This window comes from Gaeumannomyces tritici, assembly GCF_000145635.1.
Source record: "Gaeumannomyces tritici R3-111a-1 unplaced genomic scaffold supercont2.5, whole genome shotgun sequence".
Taxonomy (NCBI): domain Eukaryota; kingdom Fungi; phylum Ascomycota; class Sordariomycetes; order Magnaporthales; family Magnaporthaceae; genus Gaeumannomyces; species Gaeumannomyces tritici.
Window position 1 is genome coordinate 3,563,895 of NW_008804549.1, and position 26,123 is coordinate 3,590,017.

General features: G+C 58.2%; 6 protein-coding genes across 6 annotated transcripts; 3 read left to right on the forward strand and 3 right to left on the reverse strand.

Moving 5' to 3' along the window:
* Positions 1–14: 14 nt before the first annotated feature.
* On the reverse strand, positions 15–4,113 carry GGTG_10154 (pre-mRNA-processing protein prp40). Its single transcript, XM_009228020.1, has 6 exons — positions 3,717–4,113; positions 3,495–3,634; positions 2,249–3,410; positions 2,058–2,174; positions 902–1,945; positions 15–834 (listed from the first exon to the last, which is right to left on the reverse strand). The coding sequence occupies exons 1-6, from the start codon at positions 3,864–3,866 to the stop codon at positions 661–663; spliced, it is 2,787 nt and encodes a 928-aa protein (XP_009226284.1). The 5' UTR covers positions 3,867–4,113; the 3' UTR covers positions 15–660.
* A 465-nt stretch (positions 4,114–4,578) lies between these two features.
* On the forward strand, positions 4,579–6,851 carry GGTG_10155 (hypothetical protein; the record flags this gene model as incomplete). The annotated part of the gene is made up of 2 exons (XM_009228021.1): positions 4,579–4,762; positions 4,873–6,851. The coding sequence occupies 2 exons, from the start codon at positions 4,579–4,581 to the stop codon at positions 6,849–6,851; spliced, it is 2,163 nt and encodes a 720-aa protein (XP_009226285.1).
* Positions 6,852–7,005: 154 nt separating this feature from the next.
* On the reverse strand, positions 7,006–11,033 carry GGTG_10156 (hypothetical protein). Its single transcript, XM_009228022.1, has 4 exons — positions 10,465–11,033; positions 8,928–10,390; positions 8,282–8,847; positions 7,006–8,197 (listed from the first exon to the last, which is right to left on the reverse strand). Exons 1-4 carry the CDS (start codon positions 10,690–10,692, stop codon positions 7,458–7,460), a joined length of 2,997 nt encoding a protein of 998 aa, XP_009226286.1. The 5' UTR covers positions 10,693–11,033; the 3' UTR covers positions 7,006–7,457.
* Positions 11,034–11,851: 818 nt separating this feature from the next.
* On the forward strand, positions 11,852–17,364 carry GGTG_10157 (STE/STE11 protein kinase). The gene is made up of 2 exons (XM_009228023.1): positions 11,852–14,713; positions 14,821–17,364. Exons 1-2 carry the CDS (start codon positions 12,162–12,164, stop codon positions 16,403–16,405), a joined length of 4,137 nt encoding a protein of 1,378 aa, XP_009226287.1. The 5' UTR covers positions 11,852–12,161; the 3' UTR covers positions 16,406–17,364.
* Positions 17,194–20,861, reverse strand: GGTG_10158 (mitotic control protein dis3). Its single transcript, XM_009228024.1, has 2 exons — positions 20,315–20,861; positions 17,194–20,234 (listed from the first exon to the last, which is right to left on the reverse strand). Exons 1-2 carry the CDS (start codon positions 20,508–20,510, stop codon positions 17,455–17,457), a joined length of 2,976 nt encoding a protein of 991 aa, XP_009226288.1. The 5' UTR covers positions 20,511–20,861; the 3' UTR covers positions 17,194–17,454.
* Positions 20,862–23,641: 2,780 nt separating this feature from the next.
* GGTG_10159 (hypothetical protein) lies at positions 23,642–24,588 on the forward strand. Its single transcript, XM_009228025.1, has 2 exons — positions 23,642–24,098; positions 24,202–24,588. Exons 1-2 carry the CDS (start codon positions 24,048–24,050, stop codon positions 24,538–24,540), a joined length of 390 nt encoding a protein of 129 aa, XP_009226289.1. The 5' UTR covers positions 23,642–24,047; the 3' UTR covers positions 24,541–24,588.
* The last annotated feature ends 1,535 nt before the right edge of the window (positions 24,589–26,123 follow it).

Consider the following 26,123-nt stretch of genomic DNA (forward strand, 5'->3'; position numbering starts at 1 on the left):
CACCGGGAAAGGATTGAGATATATGGTATTTAACGTTGGGGATTGCACCGTGAAAATGAGTGGAATGAATCACTATTCGACAAGCTATCTACGGCAGCGACATCTGGTGACACCACGCAGACAGTTTCTACGTGTTCTTCTTTTTGTGGGATGGAATTTACAATATCTAATGTTAGGTTCAGAAAAGGGAGAATGAAAGGGTGAATACACACCATGATCCTTGCCCGCTAGCCAGTAAGCCCGCTCGTTTCCTAGTTTGTGGTGGATGGAGGCGGCAATGGCTGGTCTGCCGGTGTTGGGAGCCGAGGATATTGTCGGGTCGGTATCGAAGAACAAGATGGGCTGCGTAGGTAGTCTGGGACGGGGCCGTTCCGGGGAGATTGCAAGTCAGGGAGCCTGGCCATGTCTGGGTACGGCGCGTATTGTCGAACATCGCTCGCTGCAGGCTGTGAAGGGTAATGTCAAGGTCCTGACCTCCTCCGGTAGAGTCGGGCACCAGTAGCGAGGGTCGCGGGCTAAGGTACCGATCGCCTCGATTTCCAGGAAAAAAAAAGACAATTGCGGAGCAGAGTATCAACGATCCAACTGTTTAGATCAGAGCGCAGGGAATGAGAATCATACAAGGGAGTGGCGAGATTGGAAGGAGTCCGCCACCTCGCGTCAGTCCTCCTCGATCTCGCCCTCTTCGCTCCCGCTATGAACGCCTGCGGGGTCGTCCTTGGGAGTTGCCGTCGCCTGTGCAGGTTGAGGGCTTCGAGTCTCACGCGGATGAGCAACCGGGCCACCCTCCCGCGCCGAGGGCGTCTTGTCTCTGGAGAGATCGCGTTTGAGTCTCTGTTCACATGGTTAGCAGGGCACGTACTGTTGGCTTGAAAGCCCATGTGGCATTGGTGGCCCTTACCTTTGAGTCTCGAGAGTCCCTTCGGTCGGGTTCGTCATCCTCGCGGCGGCGGCGAACGGACGACGAACCGGCCGTGGCCCCGGCAGCCGAGGCTGATGAAGCCTGCGCCGTGGGCGTCGATGAAGGTGGCTTCTCGTCACCGTAGTTCAGCTCATCCGTGGGCCGACTTACTGCCCGGCGCTGATAGAGGCGCTCGCGCTCTTCGTCACGGTCACGGCGCTCGCGTTCGTAATGAGATGGTCCGTCATCTCGTCGCGAACGAGGAGGTCGGTCCAGATCTCGGTCCCGGTCTCGCTCACGGTCTCGCTCACGATCCCTGTCGCGCTCACCACGGTCACGGTCACGCTCCCTGTCACGAACACGGTGGTCTCTGTCTCGCTCCCGATCTCGATCCCTGTCCCGGTCCCGTTCGCGGTCGCGGTCTCTATCGCGATGGCCATCACGATCGCGGTCTCGTTCTCTGTCCCGGTCTCGTTCCCTGTCGCGGTCTCGTTCCCGATCCCGTTCTCGGTCCCGGTCCCGGTCCCGATCCCGGTCCCGGTCCCTATCGCGGCTGTGATGGGTGTCGGAGCGACGATCTGCAAGCAGACTCTCCGCCATGCTGGACTTGCGGTAGTTGAGTTCACGCTCTGCGATGGCCTTTCGGCGGTCGGCCTCATACAGGTCTGGCTCCGGGGTGCGGCTGGATCTGGAGCCGCGTGCGCCACCGTGGCGATGCGACCGCTCACCTCGGTCCTTGTCGCGAAAGCTTCCGCGGTCATCTCTGTCGCGACGCCTCTGGCGGTCGCGTTCCGCTTCTTCTTCTCTCTCCTTCAGTCTCTGCACATACTTCTCAAATGCGCCCCGCCTAGCATCCTCGGACGAAACGGCCTGGAACTCCTCGCTCTTTTGTAGTCGAGGAAGAATCTTCTCGTACGAGTCGCTGGCGGCGATCGGGGGGTCCATGCGCTTTATATAGGAACGTAAATCGTCGAGTGCCCGACGCTGCTGGCGCTCCTGCTGACGCTCCTCATCGGTCCGCTTGTCCTTCCTCTTTTCTTGGAGCTGTTACCGTACAGATTGTGTCTTAGCCAGGTTGTCGCAAACATGGGGCCTCCCCTCACGTATGGGGTCGATCAAATGCACGAGACGACAAAGACATGAAAAGTGAACTCACCCTTTCGAATATCAGGCCCATGATTTCTTGATCTAGGTTAGCAGTACGATCGTCACTCCTGAGAACTGCCGCGAAGCTATCCAGAGTAGTTTGAGGGGTAACTTCGAATCTCTTGTCCTAGAGTGGATGTCAGCGGGGATTCGGTTGATGTATATGTAGGGACATGGTGGGATCCGCGCGGATGGCCTTACATCGATAACGTCGTCAACATCATTTCTAGTGTTGCGCAGAGCTCGCTCTTCTTCCTCAACCAGATCGTAAAAGAGGTCCTGTGGTGTCGAACCGGGCTGTCCGAGCATGGCTGTGTACCTCTCGTCGTTCTCGACAAGAGGGAATATTTGACCCCATTTGGAGGTGGCTTTGATCTTGCCAGACTGCCGAAGCTCACTAAGAAGAGCGCCGAATGCGTCTCGGTTCTTGCGCTCTTGTCGGTACTTTTGGGTTTTCTGTAGCTGTCGCGAGTCGTTGAGGCTGCGCTCAAGGGACTTGATGTGGTTTTGGAATACATTCAAGACGTCGAACTTGCTGAGACACTTGTACTTTTCCTCAGCCTTGAAGGGTGGGGTAGCCGCGATGATACCTTGCGCCTCGGACCAGCGTGTGTAGGGGTCAAGGTTGAGCTTGGGGAGCAGGTCAACAAGGCCGTCGATGGCGCTCTTGCGCAATGCTGCCTGTTCCTCAGAGTGAGCAAGCTTGAGATCTCGCACGTAGCCCTCGAAGAGCTGGCGGCGCTCATTATCATCGCTGGCCGCTCGGAAGACCGTCTCCCCTTCGATGATAGACCGTGCTATTTCCCAGCGCGTGTAGTACTTTATCTCGGGATGGCTCTTCAGCATCGAGACGAAGTCGGTGCGCAATTTGGTAAGTCTCTCCTTTTGGCGTTCCTTGTCCTGTACCACTACATCATGGCAGTACTTTTCGAAAGTGGCCTTTCTGTCCTTGGGATCCTTGATGGCGCGGTAGGCAGGGTCCTTGACGATTGCGCGGAGTGTTTGCTCCCATGTCCAGTCAGGCTCTACACCACTCTGACGGAGGAGTTTGGCGAATGCTGCCTCAGCTTCCTCAGGTGTGTCGAAGACGGGGTCGTTGCTGGCGGGGATGAAGGCCTGGAATTGACTCTCGTTGCCGAAGGTTAGCTGACGCGACTCAGGGAGCGACTCCCTGCGGTCGTGATGGTGATGATCATAACCGACGCCATGTCCGCCGTGCCGATGACTACGGCCATGCCCGTAGCCTGAGCCGTGGTCTCGGTCGCCCCTATCTCGGTCGCGGTCGCGGTCTCGATCTCGATCTCGGTCTCGGTCCCGATCCCTGTCTCCGCCGTATCCACCGCTGTTGCCGAAGGAGGGTGTCCTAAACGCGGGATCCATGTAGCAAGTTAGCCACAGTTCCGTATCAAAATCGGTCATCTGGTTTTCGTAGAGAGCTTGAACGTACACCGGAGTGGAGGGAACACCCATAGCTGCCTTGTAAACATCAGGCATCTCCCACGAGCTCTTTTGCGTTTCTGCATTATACCAATACTTTTTGCCACCCTCGGCAGTGTATTCCTTCCACGGTTGATCGGCAAGAGCGCGCTGTCAATTCACAAGCCAAGTTATGTTAGCGTCATATTCGCAGAGCGCAGCCTCGCCGGGACTTGTGTGAGAGCAGACAAACCTCTGCTGGCGACATCATCTCCACGGGCTTGGTCCATTGCGTTTCCTTGGTCGCAGCATTGTAGTAATAGAGGCGTCCGTCGGGCGTGCGGTGCTCTTGCCAGAGGCTGTCGTTGGGCGGGGGTAACCCGCCCGGTGGCAAGCCACTCATTGTTGGCGCGGTCGCAACGAATGCGCGAGGGAGGAAGAGGGCTGTCGGCTGTGTTGGGAACGCTCAGCGCGATGCGCGAAAGGTCGGCGAGACAAGCGAGGGGTGCGGCAATGCGGGAAACGATAGAAAAGACGCGCGGTAGCTGAGATTCCGTATTCTGAAGAGATGCGTTCCGCTGATTGCGCCTAACCACTGGGGGTCTGGTGGCTGGGGTGGAAGAACCCGCGAAGGGAAAAAAAAAAGAAAAAAGGACATGGGTATGGTATACACAGGGGGATGGCAGCACGGACCAACAAAGTCTTCAAATTCAAGTGATCTGTTGCTCTGGTGGTGGGCTCATTGACCCACCCTTAGCGTCAAGCTGGCAGAGCCGCGCATCCCATCAGACGTTCTCTAACCAAGCTCCCTCCCGCCCAAACGCTCTTCTGCATCTTAGATCTCGATGCCTCTGGCCAGGCCCGCGGCTGCATTTGGAATACCCAGCGCATTCGATACGACTAGTGACAGGGGTGATTGCGGGAGGGGATTGCAGACTGCGCATGACTGCGGGTGTTCGGACGAGATAATGTCCCTTGTAAAGCCCCAAGCGCCGCATCCAGTCACCCTTCACGCCAGCCAGAGGGGAGGTACCTGTACAATTTGACGGGTCTCGTGTTTGCCGCCTTCTTTACTTTTATTGCTTTGTTCTTGCCCTCCCTCGCGACGTGTGACGATGACCGCGCGCGCAGATGCGGACCTGTCGGCCGACGACGTGGACTTCCTCGAGCACTCGCACCTGTCCCACCTCGTCCCCTTTTCCGACGAGCCGGTCTTCGAGGACCTGGTCAAGCCGGGCTGCGGCGGTTCCAAAAGATCGCCCTTCAAGGCCCTGGAACAGCGGGACTGGCTCTTTTTCGGTATGCCCCGCGCCTTCACCTACCCTGCCCCCTCGACCTCTGAGCGCGCCTCCAGCCTGCCTGTTCTGGTCTCACAGCCCCGCTCATCGATAGAAATGGCAACTCCTCAGATGAATCCGCCGTCGTCTTCTTGATCTTGCGCACACCTTTCCACGACGACAAGACGCTGCGCGCACACCTCGCCCGTGTCACTCTCTCGCTTGAAGCGCACATCACCAACACCCAAACCCCGGGCCGAGACCGCAGCCCGCCCGCCACTGAGCTCATATTCGGCGATGACGCCATCGAATCGCGCCAAGGAAGAACTCAGGGACAGGGAGGACATGGAGGAGAAGGTGTAGGTTCTGCTGGTGATAAGGCGGGGGTGGATCAGCCACTCGTAATCATCGACGAGCGCGATTTTGATGGCGACGACAACGACGACAAAGAAGACGAGAGAGAAGATTCTACGCCGCACCAGTTCGCTTTCGCAATATGGAAGGTCCCAGTATTCATAGCACGCCCTCGTATCCGACTACAGTCACCAACCGTCGTTTTCACAGTCTCGGCTCATCTCCGCAGCGCCAGCCCGGCGAATGATGAGACTGAGAGGGGCCCGGAAAGTGTGGGCGGCGGCGGCGTCGTCTCCACAAAGGACGACTACATGCAAAGCCGCGCTCCTGCTGGCCTGAACCTGCTTGAGCCTTTCGCCTACGATGCGGCGCTAGGCGGCGTCCGGCCGCAGCTGTCGGCCCAGCGTGTCTCGCGTGTGGCCCCTCTGACACGACCCAAAGACCAGCTGCGGCCCATCAGGGGCTCCCAGAACATAGCCCTCCGCGCCGTGGCCGCGCTACATACCCGTGTCAAGTTTGCTCGCCCCAACGCAGTCCCGGCCTCGCCAGACGTTATCGCCATGCTCGAGATGGATTTCACTCCCTATTTCGACTGCGAGGTTGTCCTTACCAAAATCAAGCTGGGTCTGCAGTCGGGCGTCGTCACAGATCTCAACTCAGATGCCGGCTTGTCACTGCCCCTGAGCTGCGTCGCCCACGACCATGTCACGTTTCTCTACGGTCTCGCGCCCCCAGAGCACGAGCACCTTCTCGAAGGGGTGAGCGGCGGCTGGTCAGGGAACTCCAGGAACGCCCCAGGCGCACCCCCTGCCGCGCGTGATCTCGACATATCCATCGAAGTCAAGGCCCTTGTTCGCCCGGGAGTGTGCACACCACGCATGACCATGGCCTGGACCACGCAGCTGGACTTCACCCCGCCCGTTAACCCCGGGTTCGGGGCCTCAGCCCTCACGCCCCCGATGCAGCGCTCGCACCGCCCCTCGCAGTTATCCATCGACGGAATCGCGTCCATGGTGAGCCCAGCCGTTTCGCGCCCAGACTCGCTTCCCGCGCTCGAGGCCGCCGCGGCCCGTAACACGGAGACCATCATCCCAGACTTTGGAATCACGATGACCTTCCTAGGGCCAGATCGCCCTGTGCGCGTCGGCGAAGAGTTCTGCTGGTCCGTTTTTGTCGTCAACCGCTCCGGCACCGGCACCGCCCCCGTTGTGTCGGGCCTGGCCATCTCTACAGGGGCGCCTCAGCACCACCAACCCTCGCCCTTACCGACCGCGACACCTACTACTCCCGCAGTGGGCGGCTCGGCGCGCAAGCTCGCCCTCCGGGTGGTACCCAAGCGCCGCCGAGCCGACCTCCGCGTGACCCGCCCGCCGTCCTCGCACCGCGCCAGCCACGGCCGCCAGCAGAGCCTCATGTACCAGCGTCAGCAACAGGCCCGCGGCAACGGCATCGACAGCGACGAGGTCGCAGACGCGGTCCTGGACGAGAACGTGGTGCACGCCATGCAGCGCGGCTCGCTCCTCGACGGCGCCGACGTGGTCTGCCTGAGCGCCGATGCCCGCGTCGGGCCCCTCGCCCCGGGCGCCTGCCACGTCGTCGAGCTCCGCTTCCTCGCCCTGCGCGCCGGCCGCGGCCCCGGCGACGCCGTCGAGTCGGTCGAGGCCGTCCGCGTCGTCGACCTGGTCTCGCAGGAGCACGTCGACGTCAGGGAGCTGCCTGCCATATTTGTTGAGCCCGAGGCGGACGAGACATCATGAGCTCTCCGGCCTGGCAAGCGAGTGCTCCATGTCGAGAATCCCTAGCAGGAGCAGGACGCGTATGTAGAGTTAGCGTCTGTCAATGTTTACCGCTCCTTGTAGCGGCAGGTGTAAACGCAACTTGGTCTATTCCCTACTGTGCATCTTGCATGGCCTCTAGTGGGACTGCACGCGAGATTACGCCCAGATATTCTAGATCCTGGAAGACATTGTTTTCTTTGGGCGTTGAGCAACCGTGATTTTACGAGATGGTCTCGCGAAGTGTTGTCTAAGATACGCTGCATGATATTCGAATGCATATCCGAGAGCCCCTCCTACCACGCCCCAACGCCATTGCCTTGCCGCCCGCCTCCTCGCTCGGCAACATGATGCAAAAAGAGAGCAAAAAAAAAAAGGGAGCAACGAGCCGGCAAAGGAATCATTGCCTGAAAGTAGCCAAACGCCATCTGTTATGCAAGCCAGCGATCCAATGATATCCTGTCCATAGTCTCTGAACCCACCCATTCGTCTATATTCAAAGCGCCTGAACAAGCAGCCACATTTGTACTAGCAGTTTTAGAATCTCTCTGCTGTCCGTTAGAATCATTCACGTTGTTGTAGTCATGGTCATGAGAGCTCGTCAGGATAGTCGTCATCCCAGCCCAGCTGCTGGTAGATCGTCGTCGCCTGCGCTGCCTTTGGCGGGGACACAGCCACGGAGATGGATGTTGGCGCCGCTGCCATGGTCTTTTTTGCCCGGGGCGTCTCCACGGTAAGACTGGACACGGCGGCGGTGGGAGCTGCAACCGGCCGTGGACGTGGCTTCACTGGTGTCTCGGCTAGGAAATGCGCCCTCGGCGTTACCTTCCCGTTGCTTCTGACCTTGGTGGATAATGGGTCCTCATCCTCTTCTAGGGGTCGCTGTGGGGAAGAGGCAGGAATCATGTCGGATTGGCCAGGCGGAAATAGTAAGCCACGACTGGGCGTAGGCTTTGGCCATTGTGGTGGCTGCGGTCGCGCAGCCCGTTTCCTTGCCTTAATTGGCGATGATGTGAGAACACAGTCATCACCCCGTTCGTGAGAATCCATGATGGCCCCATCCCTCCGACTGGTGTCGGACATCTGCCACGTCCTGTTCGCCAGTGGAGTATTGGCAACACAAGGGTCACGTGCGACGCCAGCCAAGTCTACCTCGGCAGAGCGACTGGCCATGGGAGCCGGTTTTAGTGCCTGGTGCGCACGCGACAGGTTGAAGCCGCGTCCATGGTGCGGGTCGTCCGCAAGAGCGTTCTTGAACCTGACGTTCGCTGGTGTTGCCTTGACTTGCACCTTGTTGCCGACAGGACTGGGCACTGGTTTCTTGCGTTCTATGGTGCAACACATCACCTGTTAGTCCAGCACTTCCACACGCGTCGAGAAGATATCCATTCCCAGATCAATTCAATACTGACTTGTGACGTAGGTTGGCCCTGCGAAAAGTCGCATTTCCGACTCTTCAGCCAAGACCTTGCCCGCAAGCACCCGGTTGGGCTTCTTGAGCGCAGAAATGGCATCCTGAAGCTCGGCCTCAACCAGTACCTTCTTCTTCGACCTGGCATCTTCAACGGCAGTGAGGCTTGCGCTTCTAGAGAGCAGCGGATTGGTCGGATGATCCTTCAGGGAGTTCGTCTCAACAGAGGGCGCGTCCTTCAAACTCCTCGTCTCGCTAGCCTCCCGCTTCAGGCCTGGGATGTGAGAAACGGTTGCGTGTCTCAGATGAGCCAGCGCATCCGACGGGCCTCGTGAGACGCTTCTTCTGAGCTTGTCATTAGAGAGCACGCGTTCGAGGCTTCTTGCTGATTTGCTCGACGAGACAGATTTGGCCACAGGCCGCTTTGAGGGCGCGCCGGGCTTGGACCGTGACTTGGAAGAGCTCTCGGTCGCCTTCTCTCGCCGCTGCTTTGGGGGCGACTTGAGTACAGGGCCGCCTAATTTTCGGTTAAGCAAGTCGCATGGCTCGGGAAGACGAGACGAGAAACTAAGGATGACATGGTTGGTTAGTAGGCCATGACGTTTGGGGCTGTATGAAATGCGTCAGGCATAGCGATGAGCACTGACAATGGGAGGATCACGTCAACACAAAAGTCAACGAGTGGTTTTTCCGACTTCCTCACTTCGCCGGTTCTTGATTGAGACTCGGCCAGCGCTTTGACTTCATCAAGCGTTGTCGATTCCCAAATGCAGAGCCTATCGGCGTGCACATCCAAGAGTACCGGGAGATTGTGCTTGTTGCGCTTCTTCTTATTCGCATCTGTCGACTTGGCGGGGCCTTGGGATGATGGTGTCTCGAGACCTGGCAACTGGATGTCGACAGGGTCCCCAATCTGCTGAGATCCCTCCAGTGAGAGTATTTCGAGGATCAAGATGAGCTGCAAGAGCGTCTCTCTCCTCCGCAGGCACGAAATGTGATATCGCACCTGCTGAGGGTTGACTGATGTCTCTTCGTCTCTCAGTTCGGGCCTTGTCCTAGTCCACCACCTCCTCACGTCGTCCCCTTCGTTCGGATAGAGGCCGTCTTTTCCTATCCTGGTTTTCTTTGGCAGCCTCTTTTTGGGACGAGTGGCCCTCCCCTCGTCTGAGCTCTCCACCAACAGCTTCATCTGCTCAACCACACCGGGGACCGTGGTCAGGTATTTCTTGTCGATCAGTATCGTCGTCAAGACGAGGCTCTTCAGAAACCCGACGAGGTCACTCATATCGAGATTCCCGTCACAATTGAGGTTGAAGGCAGCGCGCGCGCGCGACAGAGGACCCTTGGCAAAGTACGCCAGGGATCCCATGGAGTGATACAAAGTCTCGAGATACTGTGTTCGTATATGATTGAAAATGTCTCCTGCGGTCTGTTGTGTATCCAGGATAGTGCTGGACGGCGGTTGTAGAGACGTCGGCAGCTGCACCTCGTCCTGGAACGGGAAAGTCTGAGGATGTGGTTCCGTTGGAGAACCGGCAACCGGTTGGTCAACCTGGGAAACCTCATCGACTGGCGTAGGCAGGTGACATTGCGGGATCTGCGACTGCTGCGACGGGTGCTGTGGCGCTAGGCTAGTAACCGACTGCGACCTTTGCCGTTTCTTGCAGAGCGACTGGAGGTCCTCGATTGCTTGCCGTTTGCGCTTAGACTCGGAGTATATATGCGGAGTGATCAAAGGCGGTTCGAAGCATGCAGAGGTGGCCGGCGGAGCTTTAGCGAGTGTTATGCGTTCGCTACACGCGACGGTCGAATCCTCTACAAGCTCAGTCATGTCTACCCATGACCCCAGTTTGCATAGCACATAGTAGCCATTGCCGTGGCGTTCAATGGCGTAGGCGATGCGGCTGGACTCGGAGCGGGCGATGAGCGTGTTAGACCCAAGACGGCCTTCGAGTTCCATGATCCGAATGCAGGACTCGAAGAATCGGGCGGATGGGAGTTCGCCATGGGGGTCGGCCAGGTCGATATGCGCCAGTGGCAAGCACTCCCGGGGGAGCAGCATGAGTGGCTGTAGAGTGACAGGCTTTGCGAATACATTGGGCGGATGCGGCTGGAGGAGACAAGAGTGTTAGACAGACCCGGTGCTGTCAGAGCCTCAACCCAAGAAGTACATGGATAAGGCACCTTGACGACAATAGATGCTTTAAGAAGCTCCTCCATGGACAGCGCAGGACGTGTTCGGGCCGGCCGCTTGGTTGGATCTGTGACCACGGCGCTACTATCGGCCGAAACCTTCCGTCGGGCCCCGAGGCCTCGGGGGGACAGCCGGTTGACGGAGCCGTCCGAGGCGGGCGTCAAGATGCCCGACCTCGGCTGGGGCAGTGGGCGTGACGCGTCGGAGGAGGGCGGCATATTACAGATGGACCAAAAGACGGGCCCATGAGAAGGCGAATCTAGAGTCGCCGGGCTTCAATGCATCGTTCAAAACAATCGTCGGTGTTTCCATTGACAGTCCGGGCGTGTGGATACCGGCGAGGTCACCCAGGACAAGGCAGGGATGAATAGGTATCGTTTTTGGCTGGGCAATGGGGCGGGACAAATTGGCGTCTGACGCCGAAGGATGATTTTTGGAGTGGCGTCACGCGTCGAGATCCCCTCACACGCGACAACCCCTAGAGTTCCACTTTCGAGGCGTGGCGCCCCCACCACCAGACGTTGCCTCATTGCCAGACAGCTTGAACTCTGATGCACCAATGGGGAAGGAAGCGCACTCTGAGAGGTGTGGCTCAAGAGGAAGTGCACGTGGCAGGTTTTGACCCCGATGGAGATGACATGTTGCAACCTGGGCGCCGATGGGTTTTCTCGATTGCACATATCGACTGCGATCCTCAGCCACAATGAAACCCGCGGAAAGTGGGCTTGTCTCCCCTCAGCAAGGGATCGATCGATTGAGAACACACAAGCCCTGCACATCATTCAATAGCCACCAAAATATCACTCTTCCTTCTTTTGCCCTGAAATAAAAGGAGGATGGGAAAGGATTGATACCGATTACGACCCGGTGGACGACACAAAGGGGTTTCTGTCTCATCAAGCGCAGTCTCCCTCAGGACGGGTATCTATTATATCTGTGTATCTACCACTACGCAGAAAGGTCCCACAAGTGTCGAGTGTTGACACCAAAAGCGCGAGAACCATGGGTGTGGATGCAGCACGACAGGCCCAAATGCACGCAGGCATGTTCTGCATCCCGGCCTTCAATTGGGCTACCTAAGGTGCCGAAGTAGTGAACACTTGTCGCGGTCCTCACGATATGCACAATATTTGCCTGTAAAATGGTGACCCATGCACTAGTGAGGTTTCGATGGTGGAGGAAGGAAGGACCCGCTGCGACAACGCTCAGTGGCTGGGCCCACGCCCAGCTCCAACGACGAAAGGATCGACAGCTAGAGCCCACCAGCTGGAGCCGATTTGCGTGCAGCTGTTGCGTTGCCACTGAGTGGAGGCTCCATCCCGTGCCGTCCGAGCTCCATCCTCCATCCTTGACTATCTCCCCAGACATCGTGCCTCCGCTGCTTTTTTCTTCGCCCTCCTTTTGTCTATCTTGGTGTAGAGACCTCAATTCTTCCCGGCATATTTCGCTGTCAGCAGATCGCCGTCGACGCCGCCCCAAAATTCCGAGACTGGCATCTCCCTCGAAGCCCCGACGAGACCACGCCTGCCCTCGATGTTCCAGCACACAGCTGTTTGCTGCATCTGACAAGCCGCGGGGCCCTTTGGCGACCATTTCCCTGCGTATCCGCCTCGCAGCGGTCACCCGCCCGGCGCCTTTGACCGCCCGTCCCTCCTCCCGCCCGGCCCCTGGGTCGCCCACCGCCCCCATGCCAAACACCATGTCGGCCGAAACATCCCCCCGCGCCGTGCGCTTTTCCCAGGGCGAGGACGAGCGGCCCCTCAGGCCAGTGCCCATCCCGAGCGACTCGGACAACTCGAACTCGTCAAACGAACTAGCCATCGAGCCGATGCATGCATCCGAGACTCCAGACGAGTTGGGTTCGCTGGGCATATATGCCGAGGCCGCCAGTCACTCGGGCTCCATGGCCTCTCTAGGCATCAATGGTTCCAGTGGCAGTCGACAACACGGTTCTAATGGTGACGCCGCCGCCGCGGTGGTTGCAGGAGTGGCAACACCCGCAACAGGCACCGCATACTCCAATGGCTCAGCCACCCCGAGACCACCACAAAGGCCGACCGGACCGGCCAGGACACCCTCAAATACTTACCAGCCCGCGCGCAAACCAACACAGCAGACCCCGTCCTACATACACACGTCTACATCTGATCTGCGTTCCGCCTCCAAGCATCGTGGCGCATACGGTCAGCAGGAGAAGGAGTATGTGCGGCGGCTGCGCGCGCAGGACTATAGCGGGGGCAATGCCGACTATTTCGTCCCTTACTCGGGATTTCCCGTCGGTGGCACTGATGGGTACCCAGACTCAGACTCTGAGGGGGAGACACCGTCGTCTGAGGTGCCCTTTGACGATACGTACGATCAGAACGTCATTATTTTCGACGGAACCGACGATACGCAACCTACAGAGGAAGATCTACGCAAGCCGACAAATCGTGAGCGGCTCGAGTGGCACGGCATGCTCGAGGCTGTCCTGACAGGCGACGTGGTGCGCCAGGAGAAGAAACGGCTCATCGGAGCTACAGGCCAGGAACTGGGCAAGTCGGCGCGCGGAGCTGAGCTTTGGATGGGCATACGCGCGCGTGTGTGCGGGCGCCACCTGACGGTGCAGCGGCGCATGGTGGAAGATGCGCGCGGCACGCTAGACCGGCTGATCGACGAAGTTATCGACTTCCAAATCGCGGGCGAGAGCGAGGCCGGCAAGTCGACGGTGCAGCAGGTTCTCGACGTGATGCGCAAGATCGAGCGCATCGAGAGCCACTACCCCTCGCGCTCGGCGCTGCTGGCCGCTCACAAGTCGGCCAACACGGTTCTCTTCCAGGAGGCGTGCGACGCGGTCGTGGCGTGGCACAACGTCAGCCAGCTCATCCAAACGGAGCTCACAGTGCTCAAGCAGTGGGTAGGCAACGACGAGCTCGACTTCTCGCGTACGAGGGATAAGTCACCAAGCACCCTGCATGGCGGGCTCGCCGACGACTCGTCCTTTATGGACCGGCTGATGAAAGAGGAGGGACTCCGGTCGCTGCACGACCATGTCGAAGAGGACGGCAAGAGTAAGCGGCGTGGTATGCTTGTAGGCATAATGACGACTATCGAGAAGGCACGCGAGACATTGCTGTTCAACCACGAGGTTTTTAAGAAGCGCCATCTTCCGCTTGACCTGGATGAGCTACTCACACTCATCAGCTTCCCATCGCGCCTGATCGAGGAGATCATCAAGGTGCGGCTAGCCTACACAAAACGCATGAAGGAGTCGGCGCAGCAGAGCCCTATGATGCAAGACCAGATGATCTCGCAGTTCCGCATCCTGCTCAAGCTGGCGATCCGCACCAAGCACGAATCGACCGCCGTGTCGCAGCCGCAGCCCGGCTGGGAGCTGCCGCCGTGCATCGACGAGACGTTCGACCAGGTCGTGCTCGATGCGCTCAGGTATTACTTCAAAATGCTCAACTGGAAGCTGGGCGGCAACAAGAACACCTTCAAGGAGGCCGAGCTGCTGTTCCAGGAGTGGGACTTTGCCAACGATATCGCCCGGCAGCTGTACCGCGGCGACATCGAGGTGGCTGAGCAGTTCAGCTCCCTGACCTTCAAGACACTTAATAGGCTGAGCATCACATTCGAGAAGGAGCTGCAACGCAAGCCCAAGGAGTCCGTCCCCGACATGAGCAAGCGCTACAAGCAAGTTCTCGAGTCGGTGCGAGTGCGTCAGCGCATGTTGCAGCGCTTCTCGCGAATGCTCAACGATAACTATGAGAATGCATCCGACTTCAGCATCTCGTTCCGGCCCGACAAGATGCAGGAGTTCTTTGCGCGCCTGCAAGAGACGGGCCACTTCCAGGTCTACACGGGCAGCCTAGAGCACGAGGGCCTGCTTGTCATCGCGTCGCCCTCCCTGGCGGACCGTGAGGGAGAGATACAGTCGCTAATTGCCACCACAGCCTACGAGCAGCTGGTCGACGACCCGACAAACCCCTACATTCTCGTCATGCGGCCCGAGGGCGACCCTGCCTGGTGGGGGCCCAAGATTCAGCTATCTGTGCGTGAGGAGCCCGTCGAGCTTAAGACTGGCCACTTGCGCCTCATCGCTGGCGGCTCGCAGATTCGCCTAGTTAACGCCAAGCGCACTTTCCTCGACATCCTCGACATGCACTTGGATCTACTCATTGAGCAGCGGTCCAACCTTCCAAAGGTTAACGCTCGGTTGATGGAGATTCGCAAGGTGCAGCACAAGCTGAGCAACACGTGAGCACTCCTCTCACTTCCCAATGTCTCCTTTCCCAATGGTCATTTGTTCACCCATCTCTCTTTACATGCCTTACTAACATGTCCGCTGGTTCGCTTCCGTACAGATTCATGGACAGCGTGGAGATCATCCGCCAAAACACAAAAGGGCTTGACTATCAGGAGCTGATCCAGACGTGTTTTGTTTTCGCCACCGAGTTCGGCCAGCGCTCGCTACTATATCTCGACAGCAATCGCCGCCAGATGAACAATCTCAAACTTGCCAAACTGGCATTGGACTGGGTCAGCTTCATCTGCGAAGACTGTCAGTCGTCGGACCGCAAAGCCTTTCGCTGGGCCGTGCTGGCCCTTGAGTTTGCCATGGTCATGACGCGTGGTCGCCACATCCTGGAGCTGTGCGAGGCCGAGTACGACCGGCTGCGATGCAACGTGGGCGGTTGCATGCGGCTGCTGATATCCCACTTCGACATCATGGGCGCCCGGTCAACGGTGGCGGCGCAGGCCGAGAAGCTGCGGCTTGAGGCCATGGTCGGCCAGATGCGGCGGCTGGATCACAACACGCTCGACGACGATGAGGCGTCACGCTTCGTGACAACCCACCGTCTGCACGCCCTTGATGCTATCGACGAGGGCCGAAAGGAGATTGCCCTCGAGCGATCGGCGCTGGGTCGTGTGCTCGAGGCGTCCAACGAGGTGGACCGGTCGCTGGCCCTGTTGTCGTCCACGGCGACCAACTTCACGATGCGCTGGCAGCAAGGCCATTTCGTGGGCGGCGGCACCTTTGGAAACGTCTATGCCGCCATGAACCTGGATACGGGCCATCTCATGGCAGTCAAGGAGATCCGGCTGCAGGACCCGAAGCTGATCCCGACCATCGCGACCCAGATCAAGGACGAGATGCGGGTGCTCGAGTCGGTCGACCATCCCAACGTGGTCTCGTACTACGGTATCGAGGTGCACCGCGACCGCGTCTACATCTTCATGGAGTTCTGCTCGGGCGGCTCGCTGGCCAACCTGCTAGAGCACGGACGCATCGAAGACGAGCAGGTCATCATGGTGTACGCGCTGCAGCTGCTTGAGGGCTTAGCCTACCTGCACGAGATTAAGGTTGCGCACCGCGACATAAAGCCCGAAAACATCCTGCTAGACCACAACGGCATCATCAAGTATGTCGACTTCGGCGCCGCCAAGGTGATTGCGCGTCAGGGCCGCACTCTGGCCGGCCAGGATCTGGCCGCCTCCAAGCCCAACAAGTCCATGACGGGCACGCCCATGTACATGTCGCCCGAGGTGATCAAGGGCGAGAACCTGGGCCACTTTGGCGCCATCGACGTGTGGTCGCTCGGCTGCGTCATCCTCGAGATGGCCACGGGCCGCCGCCCCTGGGCCAACCTGGACAACGAGTGGGCTATCATGTACAACATCGCCCAGGGCAACCCGCCCCAGCTGCCGACCCCGGACCAGCTCAGCCCCCAGGGTATCGACTTCCTCAAGCGCTGCTTCGTCCGCGACTCTAAGAAACGCGCCACCGCGCTTGACCTGCTGCACCACGACTGGATCATGACCATCCGCAACCGCGTCGTCGAGCCGCCCACCCCGAGCGACGGTAGCTCGTCCTCGGCTCAGAACACGCCGAACCCGACCTCGACATCAAGTCGTGGTAGCATGATGGGCGATGGCAGCTTCTACTAGAGGGCTTCACGTAATCGACGCGTGGGGGTTTTTTTTTGCGGGTCTTTTACAACTCTACTTTGACCGGTTTTCGCCGTTTGCTTTTACTTGATACCTCCTGGCACTACTGCGTGTTACATTCATCTGCCCCCTTCCACGCCGACTCTACCTGCTCCTATACCCCCTTGCATGGTAGCTCCGCCTACCGCTACTGCTCTGTCTACAGCCTTCTCCCAGTTTTGTTTCTCTCACCCCTAACCGCTAGATGTGCCCTCCCTGCTGTCTATCATGTCTCTCTGTTCGGCCAGAATCCTCATGAAGAGATGTAACACGGGAGGGTGTTGAGACGCTCCTTGTAGTAAGTGCACACGCATACCCATGTCATAAAAGAAAGAAAACGAGATCGCATGGGCATCGAGTTAGGGGCTTCGAAGGCTTGGGCTTTTTTTCGGTTCCACTTTGTATGTTCTGCCCTTGGGAGGTTCTTATATTCCCAGCCTTGGCCCCTTGCTTCACCTATATTCCCCGCCCACGCCGTGGCTGCTTCCTCGCAGGTGAGGTAGTCTCGGTCATTTGTATCTGTGCCCCTCCATCTCCACTTTCTCCCTCCTCTTCTTTTCCTCGACGCCCCCTTTTCCTCCCCCTTTTCTTTTTCCTTACGAATATCACGACGGTTCTTGGGGCTTCCACCAATGCATGGCTACTCTCTATCTTACTTTACCAGGTACTTTAATCTTTGAACCCTGCCCCGAGGCATTAGGAGCGGCGTTTCTCACTGCCGAGGTGTGCATTCCTCATGGGAGGATGGACGGAGGAGAGAGGGCGGGCGACATGGCCGATTCTATTGTTTCATGCATCTCAATACATAGCACATCTCGATGCAAAAACTGCTTGATCCCTCCACCTGGTCTCCTCATGCTCTTTTTCTTATCCTGGGGTATTATTCGCGCCGAGCCACTAGCAAAATCGCACAAAATGCCGCTTCCAAAGCGAAACAGCGAGTGTGTTCTTGAAACAGTGGGACCCCATCTGTCCGGTGCCGGCAGTTCCATTCCGTCTCGTTCGGCTCCCTATATCAACTCCATCTTCACACCACGCTTGCCGGTCGTCTCCTCCTTCTGGTCCGTGATCCGGACCTTGACCTTCTGGAAGAGCTCGACGGCGACGGCGCGGGAGCCCGAGGTGCGCAGGGCGTACGTCTCGGCGTCGTACTCGGCCTCGGGCTCGGGCTCGGCCAGGTCGCGGAGGCGGATCAGGCCCTCGATGCCGAAGCGGGGCACGAAGACGACGAAGCCGTTGCTGAAGACCTTCATGACGAACCCGTCCTCCTCGGCCACCTTGCCGCGCAGGGCCTGGCCCACGTAGTAGGCGACGCTGGCGCGGCCCGCCAGCTGGGCGTTGCGGTGGCGCACGTTGATGTTGCGACACACGGCCTCGAGCCTGCCGCGGCTGCGGACGCTGGGCGCGACGGCCTCGTAGCCGATGGCGGCGGCGAGCTGGCGGTGCGCCACCAGGTCGGCGTAGCGGCGGATGGGCGATGTGAAGTGCGTATAGATCTCGGACGCGAGGCCGTAGTGGCGGAACTCGGGGTAGGCCTGGGTGCCCGAGCAAAAGTACTCGGCCGACATCATGCAGCGCGTCGCCATGATGCGGACCAGCGTGTTGAAGAAGGGATCTGCTGGCTCGACGCACGCGTCCAGGCTGTCGGCCAGAGCGCGCGATGAGTCCGCGCGCAGCTCAAAGCCCTTCTTGACGCGCAGTTGGTTGGCCAGCTCGTCAAAGTTGGTCTTCGGCGGCGCCCCGTGCCGCCGCAGGATGGCCGTTTGCGGCGACGCCTCGTATATCTTGCCCGCGACGCTGATGTTGGCGAGCAGCATGAACTCCTCGACGAGAGACATGGTGTCCAGGTGCACCTTGGTCTTGATGTCTATGGGGTCCGACGTCTCCGATTCCATCTGGACCTTGACCTCGGGCGACGAGAGGCTGAGTGCGCCGGCATCCATGCGTTTCTGCTTCAGCTTCTTTGACAGCCGCAACAGCGTGCGGATGCCCTCGGTCAACTCGTCCGTCTGTGACGCGTCGTCGATCCGGATCTGCGCCTGTTCGTAGCTGAAGGCCTCGCGCGACTTGATGACCGACTTGGTGAAGCGCACGCCCACCACCTCGGCCTCGGCAGTCATCTCCCACAGCACCGAGAAGGCGTACCGCTCGACATAGGGCTTGAGCGAGCAGAGGTCCGTGCCGAGCAGCATCGGCAGCATGTCGATGCGCTTGTCGACCAGATACACGGTCGTGCCGCGGATGCTAGCCTCGGTGTCCATGGCGTTGTTGGGCTTGACAAAGTGAGACACGTCGGCAATGTGCACCCCGACCTCGAAGTTGCCGTTGGGCAGCGTCCTGGCGTGGAGGGCGTCGTCGATGTCCTGGCAGCCAATCGGGTCGATGCTGCAGATGAGCAGCGGCCGGAGATCCTCCCGGTCCCTCCAGCCGGGATCTTCGGTGCTGGCGGGAACCCGCCAGTCGTGGCCCTCCTTGGGTAAACAGTCAAGGACCGTCTTGGGGAAGGGCCGGTATTGCACATCGTACTCGAGCAGGAGCGCTTCCGTCTCGGCCGCCTTGGTCTCGAGCTCGCCCAGCGAGCGCACAAAGTGGCCGACGGGGTGGCGCGAATCCCGATCCCAGGCGTCAATGGTGACTAGGATCCTCTTGCCGAGAAGCTCGCCCACCTGCCTGGTCCGCAGCCGGATCTTGGGCACCTTCTTATCCATCGGGATGAGGAAGACGGTCTCCTGCTTTCTGCCCTGCGTTGCCGACTGGCTGACCGAGGTCTGGTCAATGTGGCCGACATACTGACGCCAGTTGCGCTTGATGACTCCGACAACCTTGGCCGTGGGCTGTGCCTGCGCCTCGGCGCCCTTTGCCTGCATCCGCTTCACCTCCTCCTGTAGCGCTTTCCGCTCCTTCTCCGAGACCATATCGCCCCGTTGCCCACCACCCTCCTCCTCGTCGCCTCCAGCGTTCTCGTTCCTCGTCACGGCGTCTTCCTCGATGATACGGGTCGACGGCACCTTCCACTGATCCTTGGGCAGCACTTCGACCACCACCACATCGCCGTCCACCGCCCGGTTGATGTTCTCGCGTCCCAGTACCAACAGCGGCCTGGTGAAGGCGGGAACGCGGATGGTCCCTTCCAGGTAGTTGTATGGCGACACGTTGAAGATGCCCTGATGCAGCAAGCCGCTCTTTACACCCGTCATCATCCTAGACATTGTATAGTATTCCGGGTAGAGATGCTCGGACGACTTCTGTCGCACAATTTCCTCATCCTGTGCTTCTGGGACCAAGTCCATAAGCCTGTCACCATCTTTAAGGCCAGAGACATACTGTGCCAGCGAGTATGCCGGGATGTCCTCCTCTCTCGCCTGCCTCAGGTTGCCTCTGTCGTCGCTGAGGAGCACGACGGCGGGCGGTAGCTTGTTGGACCTGACCGTTGTGGCGGCAAGATGGTCGCGGTACCAGGCAGCAGCACGTCGGACCGCACGGTCGTTGCGGTCGTTGACCGACTCGCCCGGGTTGCGGGAGACATGAGTCTCGATGCGAAACTCGTTGAAGAACACGTAGAAGCGCTTCTCGTCGCTCTTGGTCAGGGCGATCAGGCGGTTGTAGAGCGGCAGCGAGCGATTCCGCACCTCCTCCAGAACAATCTGCAGGACCACAACGTCGCAAAAGGAATCACTTTGCTCAAAAAGATCCATGGCCGTTAAGAAAGCATTGGTGTCGGGCACGAGGTAGTGGCCCTGTGGAAACTCCTTCGTTCCCGCCGGCTTCTCGGAGAGAACAAAGGGGCTCACTGGATATCTAGTAAGCCAACGGCACAGTCGGAGTGGCAGGGCCGATGTGGGAGAGAAAAAGAGAAGAAAAGACACATACTATTCCCAGAGGCATCTCTGGGTGCCGACTGGAGGCATGACAAGCACAGCTTGGACGAGCAAGGGATGTCCTGCCTTAGATAGACCTCTCTTACAATTTTTTGGACCTTGCCACTCCTGGTCGACCGGACGTAGACCTTGTTGGAGATGCTCGAAGCCAGCGGGTCCGAGCCCGTTGACCTCTTGAGGCTCGCCATAGTTCTCGCCGCCCGAGAGGTGATCGCTCTCTTGAGAGTCCCCGCTCCCAGGGCCTGTTTAGTCGCTTATGCGTTGCGATGTAGAAGCTACCGTGAATGGTGCCGCAATCGGTACACGTTGTCTAGATGTGCGCGATCATAAAGCTGAGTTGATCAATGGCGAGCGAAGTATAAAGGCACGCGTTACTGCTGCAGGCTCCTGCGTGGGTGGAAAATTTGGGTGGGGCGTGGGTATTTTAGCTTATCAAGGCCTTATCGAGCGCGCGTCACGGGCGCCTGTGTACCATGGATAGCCGCCACCTACCCAGGTACACATACGCAGCCTATTTCAAACAAACTACTCCGTAGCTGTTGTTGCTCTCGAGAATCCTTTCTTTCGCCGCATTCATTGCCCAAATCTCAGACCATCAGGTGCATGTCGAACATACCACCAACACTCAACCCCTGACGAGCGAAATCGGCATGAACTTTCGATAAATAGCAACAGGGTAAGAGAAGTGACTAGATTGCGCAATGTTTACAGCAAAGCTGACCCAGCGGATGCGGCCTAAGTCGTCTGATCAGGCCCGCCCAAGCTCTATTCAGCCGAGTCCTTTTCCCATATTGCCCCACCCTACTATCGTCGTCATCCCACGCGAGCGCGAGGGACCACCTTCTTGGATCGTTTTACACGACACTAAAAATAGAAGAGGATGGCGGGCATCGGTTGCGCGGTCAGATAAGATAAGTTGCCGTTCTGGGGTTAGAGTGCCGCCGACATGTTTCGCCGGTTTCTATTCATTCAACCGGTCTTCACCTCGACACACCACCGGGTAGGAGCATGTCGAATATAAAGTATAGTACATGCACCATTTGGAGGGAGGGGTGGCTGCCCTGGCGTGGGTCTTTGGTCTCTGTGGACCGCTTCCTAGACTGGCACACGCACCACGATCACGACCCACATCACAGACCATTCTTTCCTGTGCCCTGTAGGTTCGGTTCCATCGTGCCCTTTTGGGCTCGCCATATACTTTCATTGTCCAGTATTGAGAACTATATCTCGGAGGTTATCACCTGTCAGTTTTTGAACGTTGTAGCCATGCTAGCTGTGCAGTTTCCAGAACACAGGCCGCGGGCTTTCATATGGGAAAAGTGGTATCTCTGTGTTGTCTTGGCCAGCACGTCCCCCACACAAAAAACGGCAGTTTACACAAGATTAAATGAAATTGTTAGTTCCGTAAGCCGTCCTATTCTTATTTCTTTCCTTATTATTATTCCCGTTTTTATTCGGCTTTTTTATCTCTCTCTTTTTTTTTTCTTCTCAATTCCGTATCTATTCCTGTTCCTATTCCTCCGAGGAACTGTCTTTTTTTTTTTGCTGATGTGCGTGGGCAGCCACTTTCCAGCCAAAGACCCGCTGCAGTAGTGGATATCCGCCGTTTCCCGCCAAACCTTAGAGAACCAGTGGAGTTCGGTCGCCTGACGAGATGAGGGGCGGATCTGTCGTTGTCGTCATGATGCACAAAAGCAAGCACAACATTTGTGGTTCTGCTGGCCACCTGCGCGCCTGGAGCTGGATAGACACGCAGGGGTCATTGATGGCCAATGATGAGGATGGTTTTTGAGATTCGCACGAGACACCCTTCGAACTGACGGTCGCTTCATATCTCACTACCTAGGTAAAGAATAACACACTCCTCCGTTCTCCACGCTCCCACATGGAAACAACGGACTCTTGTGGCCCACTCTGTCAGTACAGACATGAGTCTGCTTGACGGCAACCAACTGCACCGCCCCCCTGTGCAAATGCTGGAGGCCCCAGCAACACACAGGTACACAGTATACCTTGACGGCTAAGCGGTTATGGGACTCGTCAACTCAAAACCAACTGGAACTCTTCTAGGGGCCGAGAGGGTGGCCTATCCAAGTAAAGACGGCTATCCAGGGTGTGCGTCACTCCCGCTCCGCCCAGCCGCAGATTTGTTGGTGGCTGGCTGCAAAAGAAAGACAAGACGGGCGGGAGCCACAGCTGGACTGGGGAGTGGTGTTCCCCTCTGCTGCAGCAAGATTGTGATGGGGGAGGGGGAAAGGGTGGGTGAAGCGGACATTAGCGCAGTGTGTGTGGCCTCTGCCGATGGCCCGCCCGTCTTTGTTTGCGCGCCTGGCTGGCCACCTTGCGCACAGGGGGGAGGGGTGCCACGGTTTCCGTTGCGGACCGGCACCCGTCAGTGGGGTCAGCCCCAGGCCGTCCATCGCTGTGAATGGAGCCTGGCTTGCCTGGAGGATATTGTTGGGCTGCACGCCTCCTGAGATGGCTGCCATGCCTGTGAGGTGATTCGGAAATTACCAACTCTACACTGGGAAATCCTGGAGTTGGAGTGATGGGGAAACATAGGGAGGTACTGTACCCAGGCGTGCCAGGCACACCTACCTGCGGTCAGCACCGAGGGATGCGTGCGAGGTTGTTGGGTTGCGCGCCAAAGTGTCGGGTGGGTGACTGGATGGCTGTCGCTTAGGGTCCCTGACAAGCCGTCAAGGCTTGGCCCATGCATTGCGGCAAACACGGAGGATCAACAATGATTGCAGTTTTAACCGACCGGGGATTTGTTCCGTCACTTCGCTTGTAAAGAAGGTCGCAACAATGGACGAAACGAGAGAGGAAGGTCAGTCAGCTGCGTGTCTGTAGGCAGGGATAGCTATCTCTTACACTATACATGACGTGGATACCTAGGCCAGTCTGTCCCTCTTTACATCCCAAGGCAGATATGCGTATGCGTATGCATGTGCTAAATAATGTGCAGCGATGGGGATCGGCCTAGCCCCAAGTCACACCATCAGCACTCGGAGCCAGCTTCAGACGAAATGCAGGCCGTGGGCGGGACATGCAGCGCAGCACCCTTTGGGCCTCTCTCCGTCTCGTCAAACCCCACCATGGTCCGTGTGTCAGCTGCCATCGCACCGGCCAATAATAGCTTGCCGTCCGGCCCTTGGCGCGGGTTTTTTGTGACCCATGCAGAGAATCCCAGCTAGCGCATGGAGCTCACCATGTCCACTTCTCCACCCACCCCTCCTCTTTAGCCCACCCTTTTTCGAGACTTATGGGGAGCTTGGGCGCCTTCACACCATCGTCATTTCCGCCCTTCCCCAGACTCCTGGACAAGCTTATCATTTCCGACAACTTTCCAGTTGTGCGTGCGAGCGAGCACGGGCAACCGGCCGATATGCCGCTCAGCTAAGGGAATTGTTCCATCGTAGGTATGGCCTCGCGAACAGGATCTGAGCAGGGAAGGCCTTGTGCGCGGCAAAAAATAAATAAAAATAACTTGAGACGGGACGCGAATAAGACGAGTCGAAACACGAACGACATGCCTGGGAAAGCAGCGGCTCAGCTGAGCCTTTGCATCAATCTTGGGAGCTGCCTCTGGGTCGCTCGATAGGCGACTTGCCCCAACGCGCCAACTTATCTCCGGCCACCCCTCGAGGAAAGCCGTCCACCCCGGCAGGATTGGCCCCGTCACATCCTGCCCCAACACGGAGTACGTTTACAATACATGCAGCATGCTTCTGCTCTCCGGTCAAGGCAAATTCTACGGCCGGCAGGCAATAGCTGTGAGTCAGATAAACCAATATTCCCGGGCGGGATTTGTTTCTTCGACCCGTCGTTCCCCCACTTCATCCTGCTGGCGCGTTTATCGGCCCTGATTCGCCCAAGGCCGCTGCAGTCGACAGGGGCTGGAAAGCCACCGCCAATACCCCGAGCCTGGGCTTGTCTCTGGGCCGACCTGCCGATGCTCCTGCCAACACGACAGTCGAGGGGCCCCCCAGGGGGGGTTTGTTTCAGCCGTGGCGTATTTTTCTCATCTTCGCAGATGCGGCCCTCCCGCTCCAGACCAATCACGGCCGGTGGCGCCGGGTGATGATTTGCGCCTTGATCCCGGGCGGGTCGACAACGCCCATCTTCATCTGCGTCGTCAACGCCAACGCCAATGCCCACGCCAACAGCGCGCGCCCGCTGTGGCGGGGACCCTCCGTGCCTCGAAGAGGCAGCTAGTCCATTCAGCGGGCGGCGAGCACTTAATGCCCTGCACCTCTGTCTCCTGCGCCCCACGGATAGCGTGTATGCACGGGCGCCAGTAGTGGTGCTGGTGCTGGTGCTGCGTAATGTACATCCGTGCTGAGGTCTCCGGCTGCTAAGCTCCGACATACATAGCATGTACCTCATACTTGCCGGCTTGAGCAGACTGCACCACGCCCGAATGTTTCGAGGAGCCAGAGCCGTTCAACCATGATGTGGACCGAACCAGGGAGCACCCCGGGCACTGCAGCAGTAGCCTCCCAAGACCACGTTAGCTCCATGGCATGATGGAATATCTAACTCTCGTGCATGGAAACATTTGCTACCGTCCTCGAGATGGTGTCCCATGGAAATGAGCATTGTGGCTACGGCATGGCGCGGACTATGGGTCACAGAAGCCTGCAGGCCCTTGCAGATGGAGCTCGCATTCGATTCCTGACAGAGAGCGTTTGTGTCACCACACCAACTGGCTAAGGCGCAAAGCCGTGCGCAACCGGGATGTGGTTCGGCCGCCCTCCTGCCAGGGTTCTTGGTTAGTGTCACCCCTTGGCACGGTCGATATTCCCGAAGCGAGCTGGTACCCCTGATTAGTCTTGATTATTGACGAAGACGGCACTGGGCTTGCCGTGTGATCTTTCATGTGACAAGTGTCACGCCACACCCTGTCGCTGGTCCTTCGACAGGTCAGCAGCGTTATTCGAACCGAGTCGAGGTTGGGAATTTCTCGGATGGGGCCCCCGGGGAAACGAGCTCGATTTGGCTTACCGTCACCGCTGCAGCTGGTCCTTCTGATCCTGATGCTGATGCGTCGTGCGGGCAGAGATATCGAGGGTGTCTGTCATCTTGTCATGGCGGCGGAGATTATCCGCCGACGCGCGATATTTGGTGCGGAGTTCGGACTTTTTTTCTTTTTCTCTCACATTCTCTTCTATCTTAGCCTGCGTCACCATATGCAGTCTCATCCACGTCCAGAAGCAATGAGACTAAGCCTACATACTGACAGTTCCTTTGGGCTGCGACGTGCAGTCAGTCTGCACCAGAGGCAGGTGGCCAGCTGCTGCGGGCGTGATGGGTGTGAGTGTTGGAGATGGGCTTGGACGGATACGGAAGGCAATAAGGATGATGGTGATAAAAATGGAAACCTGACCTGATGGATCGACAATCAAGCTACCGCCCTGGAAACCACGAGCCCCTGTCGCTTCAATCTAAGAAGGTCCAGGCCCAAGTTGAAGTTCGACAATTGCTCCGGATATCCATGCCGGTATTCTCAGTATGGACACAGGTTGCATTAGGAAGCATCGGTTAATAATTCCTGTAGCGAGGATCTCAAGCTAGGCGAGAGACGCCTACGTCGACGGGGTATGCATAGAAAGAAAAACAAGCTCGGCCCCGGGATCTCGCGTCTCACCTAGGTACTGATTCATGGAACAGTGACACAAATGGCCCTGGCACCGCGCGGCGCATCTGGCGGCGCGCTTTATGTTGTGAGGTGAGAGGGCCGGTGGGCGGGAAACGGTGGGGTGTACCGTAGGGATGGTGATGTCCCCGGGTGTGGTGCA